This window comes from Myotis daubentonii, chromosome 5 (genome assembly GCF_963259705.1).
Source record: "Myotis daubentonii chromosome 5, mMyoDau2.1, whole genome shotgun sequence".
Classification (NCBI taxonomy): Eukaryota; Metazoa; Chordata; class Mammalia; order Chiroptera; family Vespertilionidae; genus Myotis; species Myotis daubentonii.
Window position 1 is genome coordinate 104,950,414 of NC_081844.1, and position 17,767 is coordinate 104,968,180.

The following is a 17,767-nucleotide window of genomic DNA, read 5'->3' on the forward strand; positions in this document are numbered from 1 at the left end:
AGAGCAGGGTTCAGACAAAACCCCTGAAGAAGACAAAAGGTTGTATGGGGATCCTGGAGACAGGCATTGGTCCTGGGCATCCTCAAGGACAGGTAGACCAGTTGACCCTGCAGCCATTGGTTAAAGTACAGAACAGCTCTGGCCTCCGCGTGTCGGACCAGCAGCACTTACCAAAAACCGTGGCCCATCGATGTGATGCTTCTTCACGGCCTTTTCACAGTCCTTGTAGTTCAGCTGCGAAGAGGAGAGGAAGGTGCTGTCAGTGGCAGGCTCATGCCATTGGTTCCCCTCCCCTGCCTGGCCCAGAAGCTCAGCAATTTGTGGTACTTGTGGCTAGCCAGACTCCCCGCTCCCTCCCCTGTCTAACAGAGGGCCCGTCCCCGCCTCGGCCCTGCTTTCACTAATCCCGTGGGACTCTGTGAAATGGAGAACTTGCCTCGGTCGAAAGCTTTGGGGCCAACCCCTAAGAAAGAGAGGCCTTCAAGGCTACTCTGCAAGTGGAGAGGATCAGGAAGAGGAAAATAAATAGCACTCGTTGTCTTGCCACCCAAAGACAAGCTCGGTGGACATGGCCGTGTGTTTCCTTCAACGCTTTCACTCTGAGCATATTTCTAAACATAACTGGGGTTATAATTTATATTCAATCTTGTGAGCCTGGCTTTTGCTCACAATGACCCTCAGGCGATATAAGCACTGCCTCATGTTATTGCAAATTTATTTTAAACATTAGTTTCATTGATCTCTTGTTGCTAAACATTTAGATTGTTTACCAAACTGCTGCTCCAATAATGATAAGAGCAACTGCTGGAAATTATCCAACCCTTGCTCTATGGCAGGCATTGTCCTTAGTATTTAAACCAATCCTAGTCATTTCATCCTGGCCTTCTCCAGATGGAGAGCCAAAGGCGCAGAGCGTCATGTAACCTGTAGGAAGCTCCACGGGGAGTAGGTGACAGAGGCGAGAGTCAGGCTTCAGGTCAAGCTTTTAATGTCAGGAATGGTCCCGTATTTGTTAATAACATTATAACTTAGCCATAAGTAAAGTGAACAAGTTTAAGTGCAACTTAATACACATCCAGATCATATCAGAGGACATCATGGCCATTCTTTTGCATCCATTTTCATTTTCTTCTACTTAACACACTGCAGGTGGATCACGAGCATTCGCGTATTTTCGTATTACACAGTGTTTTACATAAATGTTGAAGGTGCGCCTTAACATTAAATACCCATTGCATTTTGAAGTTACTTATTACATGTTCTTACTAGCTAATATCTTTGTAAAGTATGGTACTTTGTAAAACGTTTTTTGTACTTGTTCAATAGAAACTTATCTGGCCACTGGGTAAAGCTAGCAATAAAACTACTGGTGTGCAATGTGTTAAGAGAAACTGTTTAAGTTAGATTCTCAGAACAGAGTTATAGGATTAACAGGGATGATCATTTTGAGGGTCTCGGTTGCTTTCCTAAAAAGTCACATCAATCAACAATCCTATCACTTGTCTGTGTTACCTTGTCTTCAACAGCATATGCATTTGCATTGGAAATATCTCTAATCTGCTGTGTAGGGATGGAGTATTTAAGGCTAAATGTTTGTCCTTGAGAATCTTAGGATCTCCTCAGAAGTGTGTCACAGTTTGTGGCAGCCTTCTTTGGGTACAGATTTAAAATCGTGACCTTTTCTTATGGCCGACAAGACTAAGAAGTAAGCACACTTGTTGTAACCTCTTGGCTTGGAAGGGTAGGATGAATGTTAGAAAGCTGATTTAGAGATCAGTGTGGAAAGCAAGCAGCATCCCTCTTATCTACATGCTCTGAGCTGTAAGTGGTTCTTAGAAGAGTCAGCTGCCTTTAATTCATCATTTTCACTGTCATCGTTGTCAGATGAACCTCTGATTTTGCAAAATGCTGACCTCAACTCTAGATAGACAGACATCCTTGCAGACTGGGGCCTGCCTGGGAGTTTGATTCTGATCTAACAATATCTGGGCTTGGGCGCTAGAATCTATATTTTTAGTAAATACTTATATGGCTTTTATGAGCACCCAATGTTAGTTGGCACTGGTCTAGAGTAGATAACCTGGTGCTGCAGATGGGACAACCGAGGCCCAGAGAGGCCTAAGTCTGGGGCCTAACATCACACAGTGAGCTGGGAACACAGCTGGGACTGGAACTCATGGCTCTGAGCCAGGCCTTCTCTACTGCATGGCCCACGTCAAAAGGAATTGGAGGGGTTAAAGAAGTACAGACCACGGCCTAGGTCCTCCTTGGGGGCTTGCATTCCAGACAGAGGATGAGCTACTTGTGTAGCTGGGACAATAAGACATAAGAACCTGCCAGTCTGCCTGGGCCTGGGCTCTCAGCTGGGGGCCAGCAACTAGAGCAGGAAAAATGGAAGCTCAATCATCAATAGCCCCCTCTCTGCTGAATGCCTCACATACGTTACTTCCTTTAATCCTCCCAACACTCCCACGAGGTTAGTTACTGTTAGTATATCTATTATACTGATGAGGAAACCGAGGCACAGAGAGGTCAAGTAACGAAGGCAAGGTCACCCAGCTAGCAAGTGGCACAATCAGGATTCAAACCGAGGTACGTCTGCCTCCAGAGCTGGCTGGAGAGGTAGCTCCAAGGGGACCTGATATCACTGCTTCATTAGAAGTTGGGCTGGCCAATCAGGGTTTTAAATAGGAGATTTGATGGTTAAGATCCATCCCCATTTGGTATTTTCTCTCGGGGGGACTGAAGTGCTCAGGACCTAAAGGGTGTTTATCTGTGTCTCTGGGGGGACTTCCAGGTCACAGAGGCCCTGCAGTCTCCTCATTCCCCACTTCGGTCATTTTATGCTGGTGCTGTGGGCTTGACCCGGGGTGTGGGATTTCCAAGAAGAAAGCTCTCCCCCTCCCCAGCTCAGGCAGAGACCTCTCCCTGAATCAGCCCTGGCCTGGGGCCCATCTCCCTGTGCCAGGGGAACTTGACCATGGATTCTTCTGTGGCTGGGCTGGGTTGTGCATTCTTCTCACATTGGCGATGGAGTCTATCTGTGCCTCCCGGCCTGCCCCCTGGCTTCCCTCCCTCATTCGCAACCCTTCTCTCCTTTCTTTACTGAGCTAGCATGCCGCTTGATAGAAATCTTGGCAAATTTCACCGGGCGCCCTGTTTCATTTGGTCTACGTTTAAGAAAAAAAACACTCAGAAATAGCCTTCAGAAGTCAGTTTTCCCAACCATCTTTGCAACCACAATGCTGAAACCTAAGTTGAGATGACCTTTTAGAGGGAAAAAGAACAGGAAGGAGATGCACAAAAAGCAGCAACAGCAGTCATAATTAGATACTGTAGTTTGGAAATGAAATCTTAGGTGCTTTAGATGTTTTTGAATTTTAGTGTTTTAATAAAACGTTTAAAAAACATAAATTTAGCCTGACTGGTGAGAAGGAAACAGCAAAGTTTGTGATTGTTTCAGAAATCTGCAGAAATGGAAGTACTGTGTGTTTGTGTTGCTGTTGGTAAAGCCTACCCCCAATCTCACCCCCAAAACATGTACCCTTTCCAAAACGTGACTGAAATGCCATCAGAAGGAAAAGTCATGCCCTTAGGAATTGCTGCCTTTTCTGTAGAGTCCATTGAAAACAGTATAATTTAAAGTCACCCCAGTAAGGCAGAGTTCCTGGGTGTTGTTTCTAGAATAGTATCAGAGGTTTATCATACACATTCCTTCTACTACAGGAAAAAAAAATGGATGCAATCTAGATTATTTTGTAACCTTCGGTTGTAGTCTGATTTGAAAATAAGTACATCTTTAAAAGTTACTAGATATTTCTGAGTTCATTATTTTGTTAAAAATCGCTTGTGGAATACTTCCTTATGTAAGAGAAGCCATCCCGAAATGAAACCAGTCTTTAAAAAATTCATTGTTTTGTGTAGTTGCAGCTGTACCTGAAAATAAAAATGTTATTGATGACTGCAAAAAAAAAAAAAATCATGCCACACCTGATTCAACATTTTCAGACTTTTCTTCCTGAGTTTGGGGAAGAGCAGTGTGACAGTAAACACCTCAGGGCCACACAGACCCCAGGGTTGGCTGTGTGACCTCGGGAGCTTGAACTACCCCAGGAAAGACAGCGCGTGGGCTTAGATGATTTCTAAGGCCTCGGCTTTAAAATCTCATCTGTATGACGGTCTGGAGTGTCAACTGAATCTGAGGCCAGCCTCCTCAGGGGCAGGTGCAAAGGGGTCAGATGTCCCTCACAAGACACCATATCCCTTGGACAGGAAGAGAATATCCCTGAGTCACGTGGCTTGGGATCTGCCCAAGCCGCTATGCGACCTGTGGTCCCACCAGCAGATGACGAAGCATGGGGATCTTGAGCATCTCCAATGCTTGAAAGCAGGACAACAGCCTTCTGGTCTCAGCTCTGCCGTAGCTCACTTCTGACCCTTCTGGCTGAGCCTCTTCCTCTGCAGGAGCCTCAGTTTCCCCAGCTGTAACCTGGGCTCATACCAGTTTTCTGACCTGCCTGGCAAGACCCTCATAAAGCTCCAAGGAGAGGCTGCCTCACGTAAGGACGCGAGGAGCCCTCCTTCAGGGTGATGAACAAGGACTGCTGCCTCGGGCATGCTCATCACGGCCTTCCCCTCCCCCGCCCAGGACACCACTTCTCCCTTTCTAATAAGGAGCCTTGATCTCACTAGGGGTTAGAGCAGTTCTGCATCTCAGAGCTTGGACTTTGAAACCAGACGGGCGACAGACCGGAATCCTGCCTCTGTCACATGTAGTCCCTGGGGCTTTGGGCCACTTAACCTCCCTGCGCTGATTTTGCAGCCGAGCCAGGGGACAGACCCTGTTAAATAGCCCTGGAGAGTGTGAGATGGGACAGTGCCTGGAGAGCACAAGCTCAAGCCCTGGCACACAGTAGGTACACATTCATTGGAGGACTTCCCTTCTCCCCAGATCTTACTGTGGGAACACTCGGTGGTGTAGGCATATCTAACGGTACTTGCCCAACTGGCGAGGTGGCTGTGAGGCTGAAGTTCGCTGCTATCTTTCATGCCTTTTGCGTTCTGCCTGGACACCACCTTCAAGCCTCTGTCCAGCTGCCCCCCGCCCTCCCCGAGGGCACTGCCAGCCCCCCACCACCAAAGAGCAAGGCTCACCTTCCTGAAATAGTCGGCGAGGCTGTCGGGGTCCCAGGCCAGGACCTCAGAGCGGAAGGGCACATTTCTCAAGGCCATGGCTGCTCTCCGGGGAGGACGCTCACAAGCTGAGCATGGGTGCGGCACCCATGGACAGAGAACCCCAATCCAGAGCGTGGGGGTGTCCTTGGTTCTTCCCACACCCGGTTACCCTCTGGAGCAGCCTTGTTGGAGCCAACGTCTTTTCTGCCGTAGCCAGATCCCAGAAAGCAACGCTTCCTCCGCGAACAAATATGGTCTCTTCTCAGAAAACGACTCAGCAAGTTTCCTTTACCACTTCCTCTGCTGGGCCCTAAATAAGTAAACAAGGAAGCCAGCTCCCCGCTGGAGAGGCCGAGCGAGCCTCGGGTGGTAATTCCCCAAGGCCAGCCACCCAGCCCAGTGGGAGTGGCATGAAGGGGACTTGGACCCCAGCATGAGTTCAAGTACGTTTCTGTTAAAACTCCTGGCACCCATAAGTCTACACCACATTCCTGCTTGCCTGGGTCTTTGCAGTTGAAAATCTATTTTGACAGTTGACCTAAAATATAGACAATCTCCCACATCAGTGAACTGCCGGGGGAAGCAGCAGGGCCTTTTCATGTTTTCCAACCACCCCTCGGTCTCTCTAGCCGGGGTGGGGATCGTCCGGCCCACTGGCCGTATAAGGCCAGAGAAATCATTTGGTCTGACCCCGCCAAAGCATTAGGGTGAGTTAATTAAATGTTTGACCAACTATAGCAGGCTAGTTTTTAGGTTGATAATTTGGTATGGGCCATGAATGATGGTATCAATATTCAAATGGCCGTTGGCAGAAAAAAGGTCTCCCACTCCTGCAAGGATAAAGTCGAGATTTCTTCAGCTGCCCCCTGAGAGTTACTGCCAGAGGGGTCTCTGTGAGTGAGTGGGTGAGCCAGGGCCCAGCTCTGAGAGAGGGGCTGCACGGGGCAGACTAGGCTTGATTTCTCATATGATGGTTTCCATGCCGTGCAAGGTGGGTAGGACTTAACACGTTGAGGACCAGTAGCTTTATTGCCAGCTTTACCCAGGGCCAGATAAGTTTCTATGGAACGAGTACAAAAAACGTTTTACGTCCATGTTAAAGGCACGCTTTAAAATTAGATACCCGTTGCATTTTGAAGTTATGTATTATATGTTCTTACAAGCTAATATCTTTTTAAAGTCTGATACTTTGTGAAACACTGTGTAACATGAAGTGCGAATTCTCATGATCCATCCGCAATGTGTTGAGATCTAGGAATCTCAGTTCCCATGTCTGTAAAACAGGAAAACAGAGGCATTGCTTCACGAGCACATGGAACTTAGATGCATTTAACTAGACTCACTTAAAGGGAAAAAATTAAAAGAACAAAATGATACTGATGCTGCCATATATTCTATTCACTATTTCTTCCTCCATATATATCTTCCTCCAAGATCATATATTTAAGCAATATATATATTGCTTAAAGTATTACAAAGGGTATTACATATGTGTCCTTTTTTCCCCCCCGCCCTTGACAGTCCCCTAGCCTCCCCTATCACCCAGTGTCTTATGTCCATTGGTTATGCTTATATGCATGCATACAAGTCCTTTGGTTGATCTCTTACCCCCCTCCCTCCTGCCCCCCAACCCTCCCCGGCCTTCCAGCTGCAGTTTGACAATCTGTTTGCGGCAGCTCTGCCTCTGTATCTATTATTGTTCAAAAGTTTATAATGGTCTCTATTGTCCATGAATGAGTGAGATCATGTGGCATTTTTCCTTCATTGATGGGCTTATTTCACTTCGCATGATGCTCTCCAGTTCTTCCTCTGTATATTCCATCCAGAGGACACATTCCCTGGAGTGGCCTCGAGGCAGGGAGGGGAATCTGCTGCTTCTGTGGATGTTGTCAGACTCTGTGCATTTCTCACAGTCTGAGAGCTACATTGTTAAATGTATTTATGCCACATCGTAGTCTCTAAACACAAGTTTATGGCTTCATCTCCTCTCTGTGCGCGTGCGCGTGCGCGCGCACACACACACACACACACACACACACACACGGCCCTCCGCTCCGATGCTGAGGAGGGAACCAGCGCTGTTGCACTTCCCAAGTGATGCTACATTGTCCCCGAGGTGGTGCCTTCCCCCAGCGTTTCCAGGGTAGCTGGGGCCATGCACCGTTCCCATCTCACGCAGAATCTAAGGCCCCACCGTCACTGTGATGCACCAGCCTCCCCAGGTCACGGTGAGCTTCGGTGACACATGCATTTCCTCCCAGGCCCGGCACCGTAATGGATGTGGCCCACGCACCTGAGCTGGCATCATCCTCGCCTCACAGGGAGCTGGGGCGTCCATCAAGGCAGCCCAGGCCAAGCGCTCCTCACAGGGCCCGGACCTGAGAACGCTCGGTCACTGGCCGTGCTCTGCAAAAGCCACAGTGGGAGAGGTTGCCTCACTTTTCAAATCACCGGAAGAGCAGCCATTCGAAAAGAGGGAGAGAGAGAGAGAGGTCATTTCCAAGTAGAGTGATCGAAGAAGATGCTGTGGAATGAGCTGCGGCTTATGCAGGGCCTTGGAAGGTGGAATAGAGGGAGGGATGTGTGTGTGTGTGTGTGTGTGTGTGTGTACTTCATGAGCAAATGAAACATTCCAGACCTGGGGAAAGGAACATTCAAGATCATCCTTAAAAGTAGAAGCAATATTTTTAACTAGAAGCCCGGTGCATGAAATTCGTATGTGGGCACGGTCCTGCAATCAGGACCATCTTCCCAGGCTGCCCACAGCCAGCCCCACACCCCCCCTACACCGTTGCCCACCCCCAGTACCCTGTTCGCCATCGGGTGATCAGAGCCTGATGGCTGGGGGAAGGGACCAAGAGGTGGTCAGTGCGCCTCACAGTGACTGGTCGAGCGGTCATTCTGGTTGTTCCGCCTTTAAGGTCAATTTGCATATTACCCTTTTATTATATATGATGATGTTCACCCCCAGTCAGGAGAATAAAAATCTGCAAATGTTAGAAAGAAGATACAGCTAAATATTAGGCTTTGGTGGAAGAATTATCCGATAAATGTGGCCAAGATGAACAATCTATGGAGCCCCTGCAGAGGAGGGACACAGCAGTCAGGAAAGCTGGTGACAGTGCTGATGGTACTGAGAATCACCAGGAGTCCCTCCTAGGTGCTGGGAGGGCTGAGGGCTTTGCACTAATTCTCTTATCGAATTGTTGGCACAACTATGCCTCCTTTGCAGAAGGGAAAACCAAGGCATGGAGAGGTAAAGCTACTTGCCACCGACCCCTCTGAGTCCACCTTCCTTTACCTCGGTGCCACGTAGGCTCCGAAATGCTACGTAAACTGTCCAAGCTGGAGGAGGGATCCAAACCCAGCCTTGTCTCAGGAGCCTGCGTGGTTTCCACTCTCCCGGTCTGCCTCCATGGAGAGCGATGTAGGTTGTCAATAGTGACAAGCTGAGAGGAGACAGCCCTTTCCACGAGGCAGGCCTCTGGTACCCTCCCCATACGGCCCCATGCCCACCTCTCAGAAGGGGCAGCTGGGCAGGCTGGAGCAGGTGACACCAGGGGAAGCTGCTTGCTTCCGGTCTGGAGCCTCTCCTCTTCCCTCTCCTCGGGGATTTCCCAATGCTTACAAGTTTCACATCTCCTGTCTCTGGCCAGATGGTTCCAGAAGGCCCAGGGGCAGGGCCGGTTAGTCCTGGGTTGGGGGCGAGGGTCAGGAGGACCAGCGTGACCCTGTGCAGGCTGACTCAGTGGCCGAGCCTCAGGCTTCACAGCTGTAAAATGGGCAGGGACAATCACAGCCTCTGGGTACAGCTCACAGCAGATGGGATGCTTCAGCTGGAAGGCCGGGCCAACTCATATCCATCCTTTAAAGAGAACCGGTCTTGGCCTCAATCATGAAGCAGAGCAGAGCAGGGAGCAGCTGTGGCCTGGGGTGGGGTAGGGGACCCTCCCCTTTCCCTCTCTCTCCCAGCCAGCTAAAGAAGCCCCAAACTCATAAAGAAGCAAACTGATAGGTTAGCAGAGGCCTTCCTAGGCTTTGGAACCTGCATCTCAGGGTTCGGACAGGGTCAAATAGACCCTGAGCACAGTAACAGCAGCAGCAACAGGCGAGCTCACAAGGACGGGTGCACGGGACAGGCATCTTAAAAGTGCATCAGGGCCTGTAGACAAACATGCAATACTTGCAGGGAGTGGTAAGTTGGAGATCTCAACATTAGGGACAAAAAGAGATGTAGATGCAGCACACTGCAACCAGAGGGGGTTCACCCCAGTATCCTCCCTGCCCCACCCCACCCCGTCCAGACTTGAGGGTCCCTCTGGTTCCCGCTAACCCACAGCAGAATCCGTGTGTGTGTGTGGGGGGGGGGGCGGGGGCGGGGTGTGGACAACTGCCTTCTCCAGCTAATTTTAAGGCGAGAGAAAGAACAGGTCATTAACAGGGACCTGGGAGTCTCCGACTGTGTGTGGGGCGGGGAAGGAAGCATCACTCAGGGACCCGGAGAGAATGGAAAGCAGGGACCTTGGAGGGGACCATGCGTTGACCTTCTGAGGAGAGGTGCCTACGGAGTGAGGAGGTAGGTGGGAGGATGTGCTACTTTGCATTCAGTTTGAAAGAGGGTGTTGGCTGGAGGACAGAGGAAAAGGCGGCGGCACGGGCCCATGCAGGGGCCGACTTGGGGGACTGCAGAGAGCGCGTCCCCATGGGCTCACCCCAGCCTCTCCTGCTGCTGTTGGAGCTTTCTCTGGGCCTGTGCGGGATTGCCTGCAGAGGGGACGAGGACGGTCACCTTCACAGAGAGGGACTGTTTCCCCCTCCATTCTCTGAGGCTGGGAATGGGAGCACCATCTACCTGGTGGAATCCTCTGGATGGCAAAGCTGCACCCGCGGGGAAGAAGGGCAGGGCAGCTCCACACGCCAGCAGCCACACGCGAAGGCACAGAATTGGGTGCTGGCCTCAGAGCCGTGTGCCCCGAGGGATGGGCCTGGCTGGCGTGCAGCATCCCTGTCCTCACCGGCGCTCCTAGAGGCTGTGGGGTGGCAGGTGGGGGAGGGCCTCGTGCCAGCCACACTGCCCTGTCTCCTGTCAGCCACCAAGACCCTCCTCCCTCCCAGACTGGACAGTCCTCCCCTCCCCTCCCCAGTCCTGGGATAAGCATGACAGAGGATGAACCGGTTGCTGCAGGCCAGACTTCGAGGAGCAATATTTTCCACTTCCTCAGAGGTAACAATTTCAATCTTTTCAAAAAACATATGTTTTTCATCCTCTCTCTCTCTCTCTTCTGTTTGAGCTGAGGCACCTCCGAAGTTCAGGGTGGGTGGGAGGAAGTGCTTATTTGGACTTCCTGCCAGCCTCCCTCTCTCGCCTGCCCTGTTTTTGACTCGGGCAGCCGATCCTCAGAGAGCTCCCTGCTCCCAGGGAAACCCCCCAGGCCCGAAAGGGTGGGTGGGGTGTGGGCAGGGGGCAGCGGAGGGGGAGGCAGACTTCTCAGCTCGATAGAAGAGGAAAAGGCTTGCCCGCTCCTCCTCCGGGCAAGCTGGAGAGGGCAGAGGGGTGGGAGGGGAGGGTGGGTGCAAGAAAAGCAAAAACAATGTTACCTGCAGCCCAGAGAGGCAGCTGTGGCCCCCTCCGGCTGCACCTCCAAGGAAGAGCTGTGGGCCCCAAAGCGCGTGTGTACCCCTAAGATGTGGCTGAGGCCCTGACCGGTTCGGCTCAGTGGATAGAGCGTCGGTCTGCGGACTGAAGGGTCCCAGGTTCGATTCCGGTCAAGGGCACGTACCTTGGTTGTGGGCACATCCTCAGTAGGGGGTGTGCAGGAGGCAGCTGGTCCATGTTTCTCTCTCATCGATGTTTCTAACTCTCTATCCCTTTCCCTTCCTCTCTGTAAAAATCAATAAAATATATTTAAAAAATAAAAGTGTACCTTTTAATAAAAAAAAAAAAAAAGAGATGAGGCTGAGGTTTGACCAACAAGCCCAGCAGCCCAGCGTGGGTCCAGCTCTTTCTGCCTCTTAGCACGATTGATCCTCACAAAAGCCCTGCATGTGGACCTGCGAGGAGACAGCAATGCTCCAGTCTTACAGATGCCCAGACTGGCATTCGCTTGCCCGGGTTCCCACAGCTCAGAGATGCGGGGTAGGATGCCCACTCATGGCCGGGGGCTTTCCGTCTGTTCTACCTGTATGACTTGGCCCTTCCTCTTGGCTTGTCACTGAGCGGATGACTTTGGGTCTGGACTTTCCTGCTTCACCTGTGGCCTGGTGCCGGTGGTGTCGTCAGCCCCCGCGGAGCTCCTGATGTTGGCTGCACTCCCTGCCTTGAAAATATCCGTGCCCTGCCCACCAGGCTTCACCTGCCCTTGTGGACTTCTGACCCGGACAGAGTGCATCTCCCAGTACACTGCCCCAGGAGGGGCCCCTGCTGGGCTCACCAGCTCCTTAGACCTCACAGTAGGTGAGTGTCGGGGCTTTGCCCTGAGTGTGTTGCTGGCAGTGTGGAGGGAATGGGGGACAAAGACAGTGAGTCCCCTAGAAGGAGCAGGGTAGGGGTTTGGGGAGAAGAGGACGCATCTAGAAAACACGTCCTTTGTCTACCCAACCCTTCCAGGAGGCCTCAAGGGTTTGGGGAAAATAAATGCTAGATTCTCATACCTATTATATCCTGTAAGCCTCTGACCACTCTGTGCAAGGGAGATGGAAGCGTGCATCCCCATTTCACAGATCACAGAGTGAAGCTTGGGAGGAAAAATGCTCGTCCAAGGGCTCACACATCATCAGAGGCGGAATGCGGTTTGAAACCAGACCTGTCTGACACTAAGACTCTTTCCACTGAGAGGTGCGGTTTCCAAGGAGGGAAATTTTACTTGGTGTCTAGCCAGTATTTACCTAGAACAGGTCGTGCCATACTTACTAGGCTATGAAAGAAAGGATATTTTGCCTCTGAGTTTTCGTAAAATAATGATTCTTGGTTTTTCTCTAATTAAAAATAAAAGATAAAAACAGGTCCTGGCCTGTGTGGCTCTCAGCTGAGCGTCATCCCAGGCACTGAAAGGTCTCCAGTTCGATTCCCAGTCAGGGCCCATGCCCAGGTTGAGGGCTGGATCCCCAGTCTGGGTGCATGGGGGAGGCAACCAGTCGATGTTTCTCTAAAATCATTTTGGGGGAAAAATAAATAAATAAACATTTAAAAAGAGCTTTTAAGCCCTAGCTGGTTTGGCTCAGTGGATAGAGCGTCAGCCTGTGGACTGAAGGGTCCCAGGTTTGATTCTGGTCAAGGGCACACGCCCCGGTTGCAGGCTTGATCCCCAGTAGGGGGCATGCAGGAGGCAGCCAATCAATGATTCTCTCTCATCATTGATGTTTCTATCTCTCTCTGCCTCTCCCTTTCTCTCTGAAATCAATATATATATATATATATATATATATATATATATATATATATATATATATATATATATTTTTAAAAGAGCTTTTAAAAAGCAGTGTAGCAATTCTAGTGCAGGATTAGTGGTGCAGGCTCACTGAGTTGAACCCCTCAAATGCGTAGTGCATGTAGGCAGCCACCCACTCTGGGGGATGGCTCAGCTGGGTCGGGCTGAGTGGGGATGGGAGGCCAGGGTGGAGGAGGGGAGTCATACGAGGGGGGCGAAAGGCCAGCCCTCATTCCTTCCCGTCTGGGTCCCCGAGGAAGCCTGCTTGCTCTGCTGTGGGGACCCCTAGAGTTGTCTGGCCAATGAAAACCATCCTCTGTGGTGTGGGAAGACCCCTGTGTCCTTCTGATAAGTTACCCTATGACTTGGTTGGCAGAGTTGGGTTCTGTCACTTGCAACCTCTCTGTTCGGGCTGTTGTAACAAAATACCATGGACCAGGCATCCGATAAACGGCAGATATTTATTTCTCCCAGTTCTGGAAGCCCAACATCAGGCTGCCAGCATGCTCGTGTTCTGGTGACCGTCTATGTTATCAGCCAAGCCGGGACTTTTTGAAAGTGGAAGGTGCCCTATTAATGCCGTGCCAGGTCAGCAGGCATAGTCCGGGGCCATCACTGGCAAATGGGGACATACAGGCACCCGAATCACACAGTTCTCACCAGAATTATCCTGGGGCCGTGGCCAGTCTTCCCCTGCGAGGTCTCATCTGCCTACTGACGCAGAATTCCCCGTCCTCACCCATCCTGGCACGTGGCGACTCTATTTGCATTTAGCAGCAAATCAGAATCCATTGGCCAGAGGCAGGAGCCCCAAATGTAACTCAGGAGGGGGCACGTTTGAGCACATAGACAGCAGCCCAGCGGCTGCTGGTTCCCAGCTACGTGACGGGTTCCCTCAGGGCAGTGCCATTTCCGCCCCTTACTGGAACTGGAGGGCTGCTTTTCCTTAAACCAGGGAGGCTCACAGGTTCACAGCTCTAAATTTAATGTGTGAAAAGCCAAGAGGCCTGGCCCGCGTGGCTCAGTGGTTGAGCATCAACCCATGAGGGAGGCAGAGAGGTCACGGTTCAATTCCAGGTCAGGGCACATGCCTGGCTTGTGGGCTCGATCCCCAGCGGGGGGGGGGGGGGGGGCGTGCTGAAGGCAGCGGATCAATGATATTCTCTCATTATTGATGTTTCTACCTCTCTTCCTCTCTCTGAAATCAATTAAAAAAAATACATATTTTAAAAGCCAAGAGAAATGTCCGATTCTCACAACCAGCCTCTCTCCCTCCTCCTCACCTCCACCGTTGTTCCTTGCTGTCTGTTACTGAGTTTCAGGCCCCCTTGCAGGCATCAACACGTACCCTGATTGCCAGGGTGATGATTTAGGGTCTCTCGTGTAGGTGACTCCAAGGCCCGCATTCCCCTGATCTGCAGCATCCCCTCCCACAGGCCCTTTGTTCCCATGCCCGTGGCCTCCTGTGTGAACCTGGGAACTCAGAGGGACTCGGCTTCATTCCAGAGACCTGCTGGAATGATCCTCTGGTCCAGCTTCTCTTCCCAAGTGCAGGTCCTCAGCAGCTCCAAACCGCAGACAACTCTCTCCTTCTAAAGAGAGAACTATAGGAGTCGAGACTCAGACTCTGGAGTCAGGATCACATGTTCCAATCCCAGCTCTGTTACACTCCCGCTGTGTGACCTTGGGCAGCTTAGTTGACGTCCCTGTGTCACAGTTTCCAGAGGGGGATGAGGCAGGTTAAATGGCATCAACCTCACTGAGCAGTTATGAGGATTCAGTGAAGTAAAATTGCAAGACGAAGCCAGACCATAGAAAGTGATCCTTTCTGGCATTTTCCACTGTTGAGAACATATCTGCCTTGTTCACTCTTCCCCGGGGACTAGCCCAGATGAGCAGTTAGTTCTTCATTTCTGTGGGCTCCCTGAGTTGCATATAACACCAAGCTCTTCTTTTTCGTATCACATGTGCCTGGGAATCAGTTGCCTACACCTCTCTGGAACGTTTCTCATGTAGACATACAGCAGCAGTGGTAGAGCTGAGCCTCCCTGAGAATTAAGAAGAGGCACTGCGACCTCGTAGGCTCATCAGTCAGGGGCAAATGCCAGTGCGCGAAGCAAGCCTGGTAGGAAGAACAGTGTAGGATGATGACAGGTGGCAACTGACTGTGGGCATCCATCAGGAAGATGATCAAGAGGGGTGGGGACTGGGGCAAACAGGGAGCAGTTCCAGCTGACTGTCGCCATATTTAAAATGGAGGCCGCTAGTGCAAGAAAGGGGCCCAGATCTTTGCTTATATGTAGCTAAAAAGCTAGATTTTATGTTTACAAAAAAAAAAACCCCAAAAACACACATCACAGGAAATGCCATCGATGTCATAACCAAAATCTGTGAATATGTTTGGTTACATGGCAATGGGGAGTTGAGGTTCCTATCATACTGGCCTTAAAACAGGGAAATTATCCTGCAATGTCCGAGTGGGCCCAGTGGAACCACCAGGGTCCTTTACCAATGGGAGAGGGAGGCAGAGTCAATAGGAGACGTGGATGTGGAAGAAAGGCTCAGAGAGACGCACCGTGGCTGGTTTGAAGAAGGAGGCCACAAGCCAACGAATGTGGGTGGCCTCCGGCAGCTGGGAAAGGCAGGGACCCAGATTCTCCCCTGGACCCTTCGGGAAGGAACGCAGCCTCTATTTTAGCATCGTGAGGCCTGGTTCAGGGATTCAACCTCTAGAAGTGTAAGAGGATGGATCTGTGCTGTTTTGCATCACTAGTTTATGGTAATTTGTAACAGCAGCAACAGAACACAAAGGTATCGCCTAAGTTTTACAAGAAGCCAGGTGAGACAAGCAAACCACGTGTTGGCTGTGGGGAGTACCTGTGAGCCACTTCCGATGTAGAATCACTGAATGATGTGATTGTTTAAGGTGGAAGGATTTCCATGACCTCATCAGTGGCTGGGAGGTGACCACAATCACATCGGGGTGACTCACACTAGGGACTTCGGTTCCGAGGACAGGACTCATGCCACTGTCTGAGCATCCGCAGAAGGCAAATGCAGGTGAGCTAATGTCGGGTAGGTCCCTGTCAGTGTGACATTCCCATTAAAAGCACTTACGCCTTACAGAAACATACTGCACAGGGCCAGGAGGAGAGAGAGGTAGAGCCATTTGAGTGGTGGGGACCATTTTGCCTACTGTTGTAATTAAAAAAAAAAAAAAAGATGCCCGGGTGAGCTCAAGAAGGCCAAGGACAGGTGCTGTCTTCAGAACGCAAACCCAGGGCAAGAGCAAACTTCCTTCTAGACACGAGGCATCGTGCTCAGCCCTTTCTCTGTCACGGCAGTTCACTCGGCTGGCCACTTCCCAGGCTGATGTTCCTGTTTCTCAAGCTAGTCACACTTTATTTCTTTAGTTTCTGTTTATTTAGTGTGTGTGTGTGTGTGTGTGTGTGTGTGTGTGTGTGTGTGTGTGTGTGTGATTTCTGAGAATCTGTTCTGTTCCCCCAGAGAGACCTGCCAGGAGGGAGAACATGAACGGACATGTCTTCCTTCAGCACCGTTGCTGGCACGGTTTTCTGGGCCCTGGTCCTGCAGCACTTGGTGCAGTAAGGACTACTGAGACCGTGCAGATTGAGAGTTGAACCCTTGGGAACTCGAACCAGCACCCGTTGGTTTAGGAGAGGTGCTGCCTGGGCTGGGGGGAGAGGAGATGAGCTAAGCATCCTCTCCCAAACATGCACGCTCCCCTTGTAACTATGGAGCGATCAAGTTTTACAAGAAGCCAGGTGAGGCAAGCAAACCACGTGTTGGCTGTGGGGAGTACCTGTGAGCCACTTCCGATGTAGAATCACTGAATGACACGATTTTTTAAGGTGGAAGGATTTCCATGACCTCATCAGTGGCTGGGAGGTGACCACAATCACATCGGGGTGACTCACACTAGGGACTTCGGTTCCGAGGACAGGACTCGTGCCACTGTCCTCACCAGACATGTATGGAGCGACCAAGTCCCCCCAAGGGGCCGCTCGTGGTGTCCGTGAGCCGTGGCTGTGCTGTGTGGACCACAGTGCTCCTCTCCACCAACCCCACCCCCAGAAAATGACTGACAGCCCTTACTTCAGGTGTTCTCTTCAGTTCGCCACAGTGCCTGCTCCTTCCCATTATCTTGTACCACCCCCTCCACGCATTTATATTAAGCCAAGCCCCTAAAAGAGTTTGAGTTGGTGACAACTGAGCCTTATCCAAGTCCCACATTCAACTCTATTCACTTATCCACTCATCCAACAAATAGATATTGAGCACCTACTATGTGCCAAGAATGTTACAGGTCATGAGGATTCACCAGTGAGCAACAGATAAAGCGCCTGGTCTTATGGAGCCACAGAATGATGCTGGTAATGGCAGTGAAGGTGATTATTAACTGAGTCCTGAATCCCCAGCCTCTACAGCAGTGCCCAGCCCAAACCAGAGGCCTGAGAACTCTTTTTGAATCAATGAGTGAATGATAGAGAGAAGGAAGGAGAACAGCTGATACTTGAGAACTCTGCAGCCCAGAGGGGCGAAGCCACTGGCCTAAAGCCACACAGCAGCGCGTGGCAGAGCCTTGGCCTCCCGGCCACGGTCCTGTGCTCCCCACCACCTCATGGAAGTGTCCCCTGTCTTCCCGAAGCTCCTGGTGTTCACGCGTCGCTTTTCCCTGGACCCAGCTGCGTCTTTACTCTCCTCCCACTTTCTCCAGAATGTACTCTTCTGTTTGGCTGAACTTTCCCTTTTTCTGCAGGCCCAGCTCAACTGCAATATCCAGAGAGTCATCTGCACCATGTGGAAGAAACGGAACAGGAAGCCACGATGCCCAGCCTGGTTTCTCTAAGAGGGCAGTCTGCGCAGTGAGACGGAGAGGTGCTGCCCGGGCTGGGGGGCGAGGGGGTGAGCTAAGTATCCTCTCCCAAACATGCACGTTACTGAGCAACGATGGGGGTCATGCAGTTTGCCCTGATACCTGCCCGGGACTGGCCCTGAAGAACCTCACTCCATCTGCTCTTGTGAGCAGAGGGCCCCCGTCCTGTCCCCCCTTCCCACCTCCCCTCGCTGACCCATGTGGGGGGGGGGAGGAATGGGGGAGGTAGGGTGCTTCTCCAGCTCGCCTTCAGACTCTTAGTCAT

General features: G+C 51.1%; 1 protein-coding gene across 2 annotated transcripts in view; it reads right to left on the reverse strand.

Moving 5' to 3' along the window:
• LCP2 (lymphocyte cytosolic protein 2) overlaps window positions 1-5,467 on the reverse strand; it is a 39,178-nt gene extending 33,711 nt beyond the window's left edge. The window contains exons 1-2 of one of the 2 annotated variants that reach the window (XM_059699164.1): window positions 5,155-5,467; window positions 172-234 (exon numbers count right to left, since the gene is read on the reverse strand). In XM_059699164.1, the coding sequence (XP_059555147.1) occupies window positions 172-234; window positions 5,155-5,232 (141 nt within the window). In that variant the 5' untranslated portion in view covers window positions 5,233-5,467. The remainder of the gene's footprint in view (window positions 1-171; window positions 235-5,154) is intronic. The other variant, XM_059699163.1, reaches the window with a different exon arrangement.
• Between the last annotated feature and the right edge of the window lie 12,300 nt (window positions 5,468-17,767).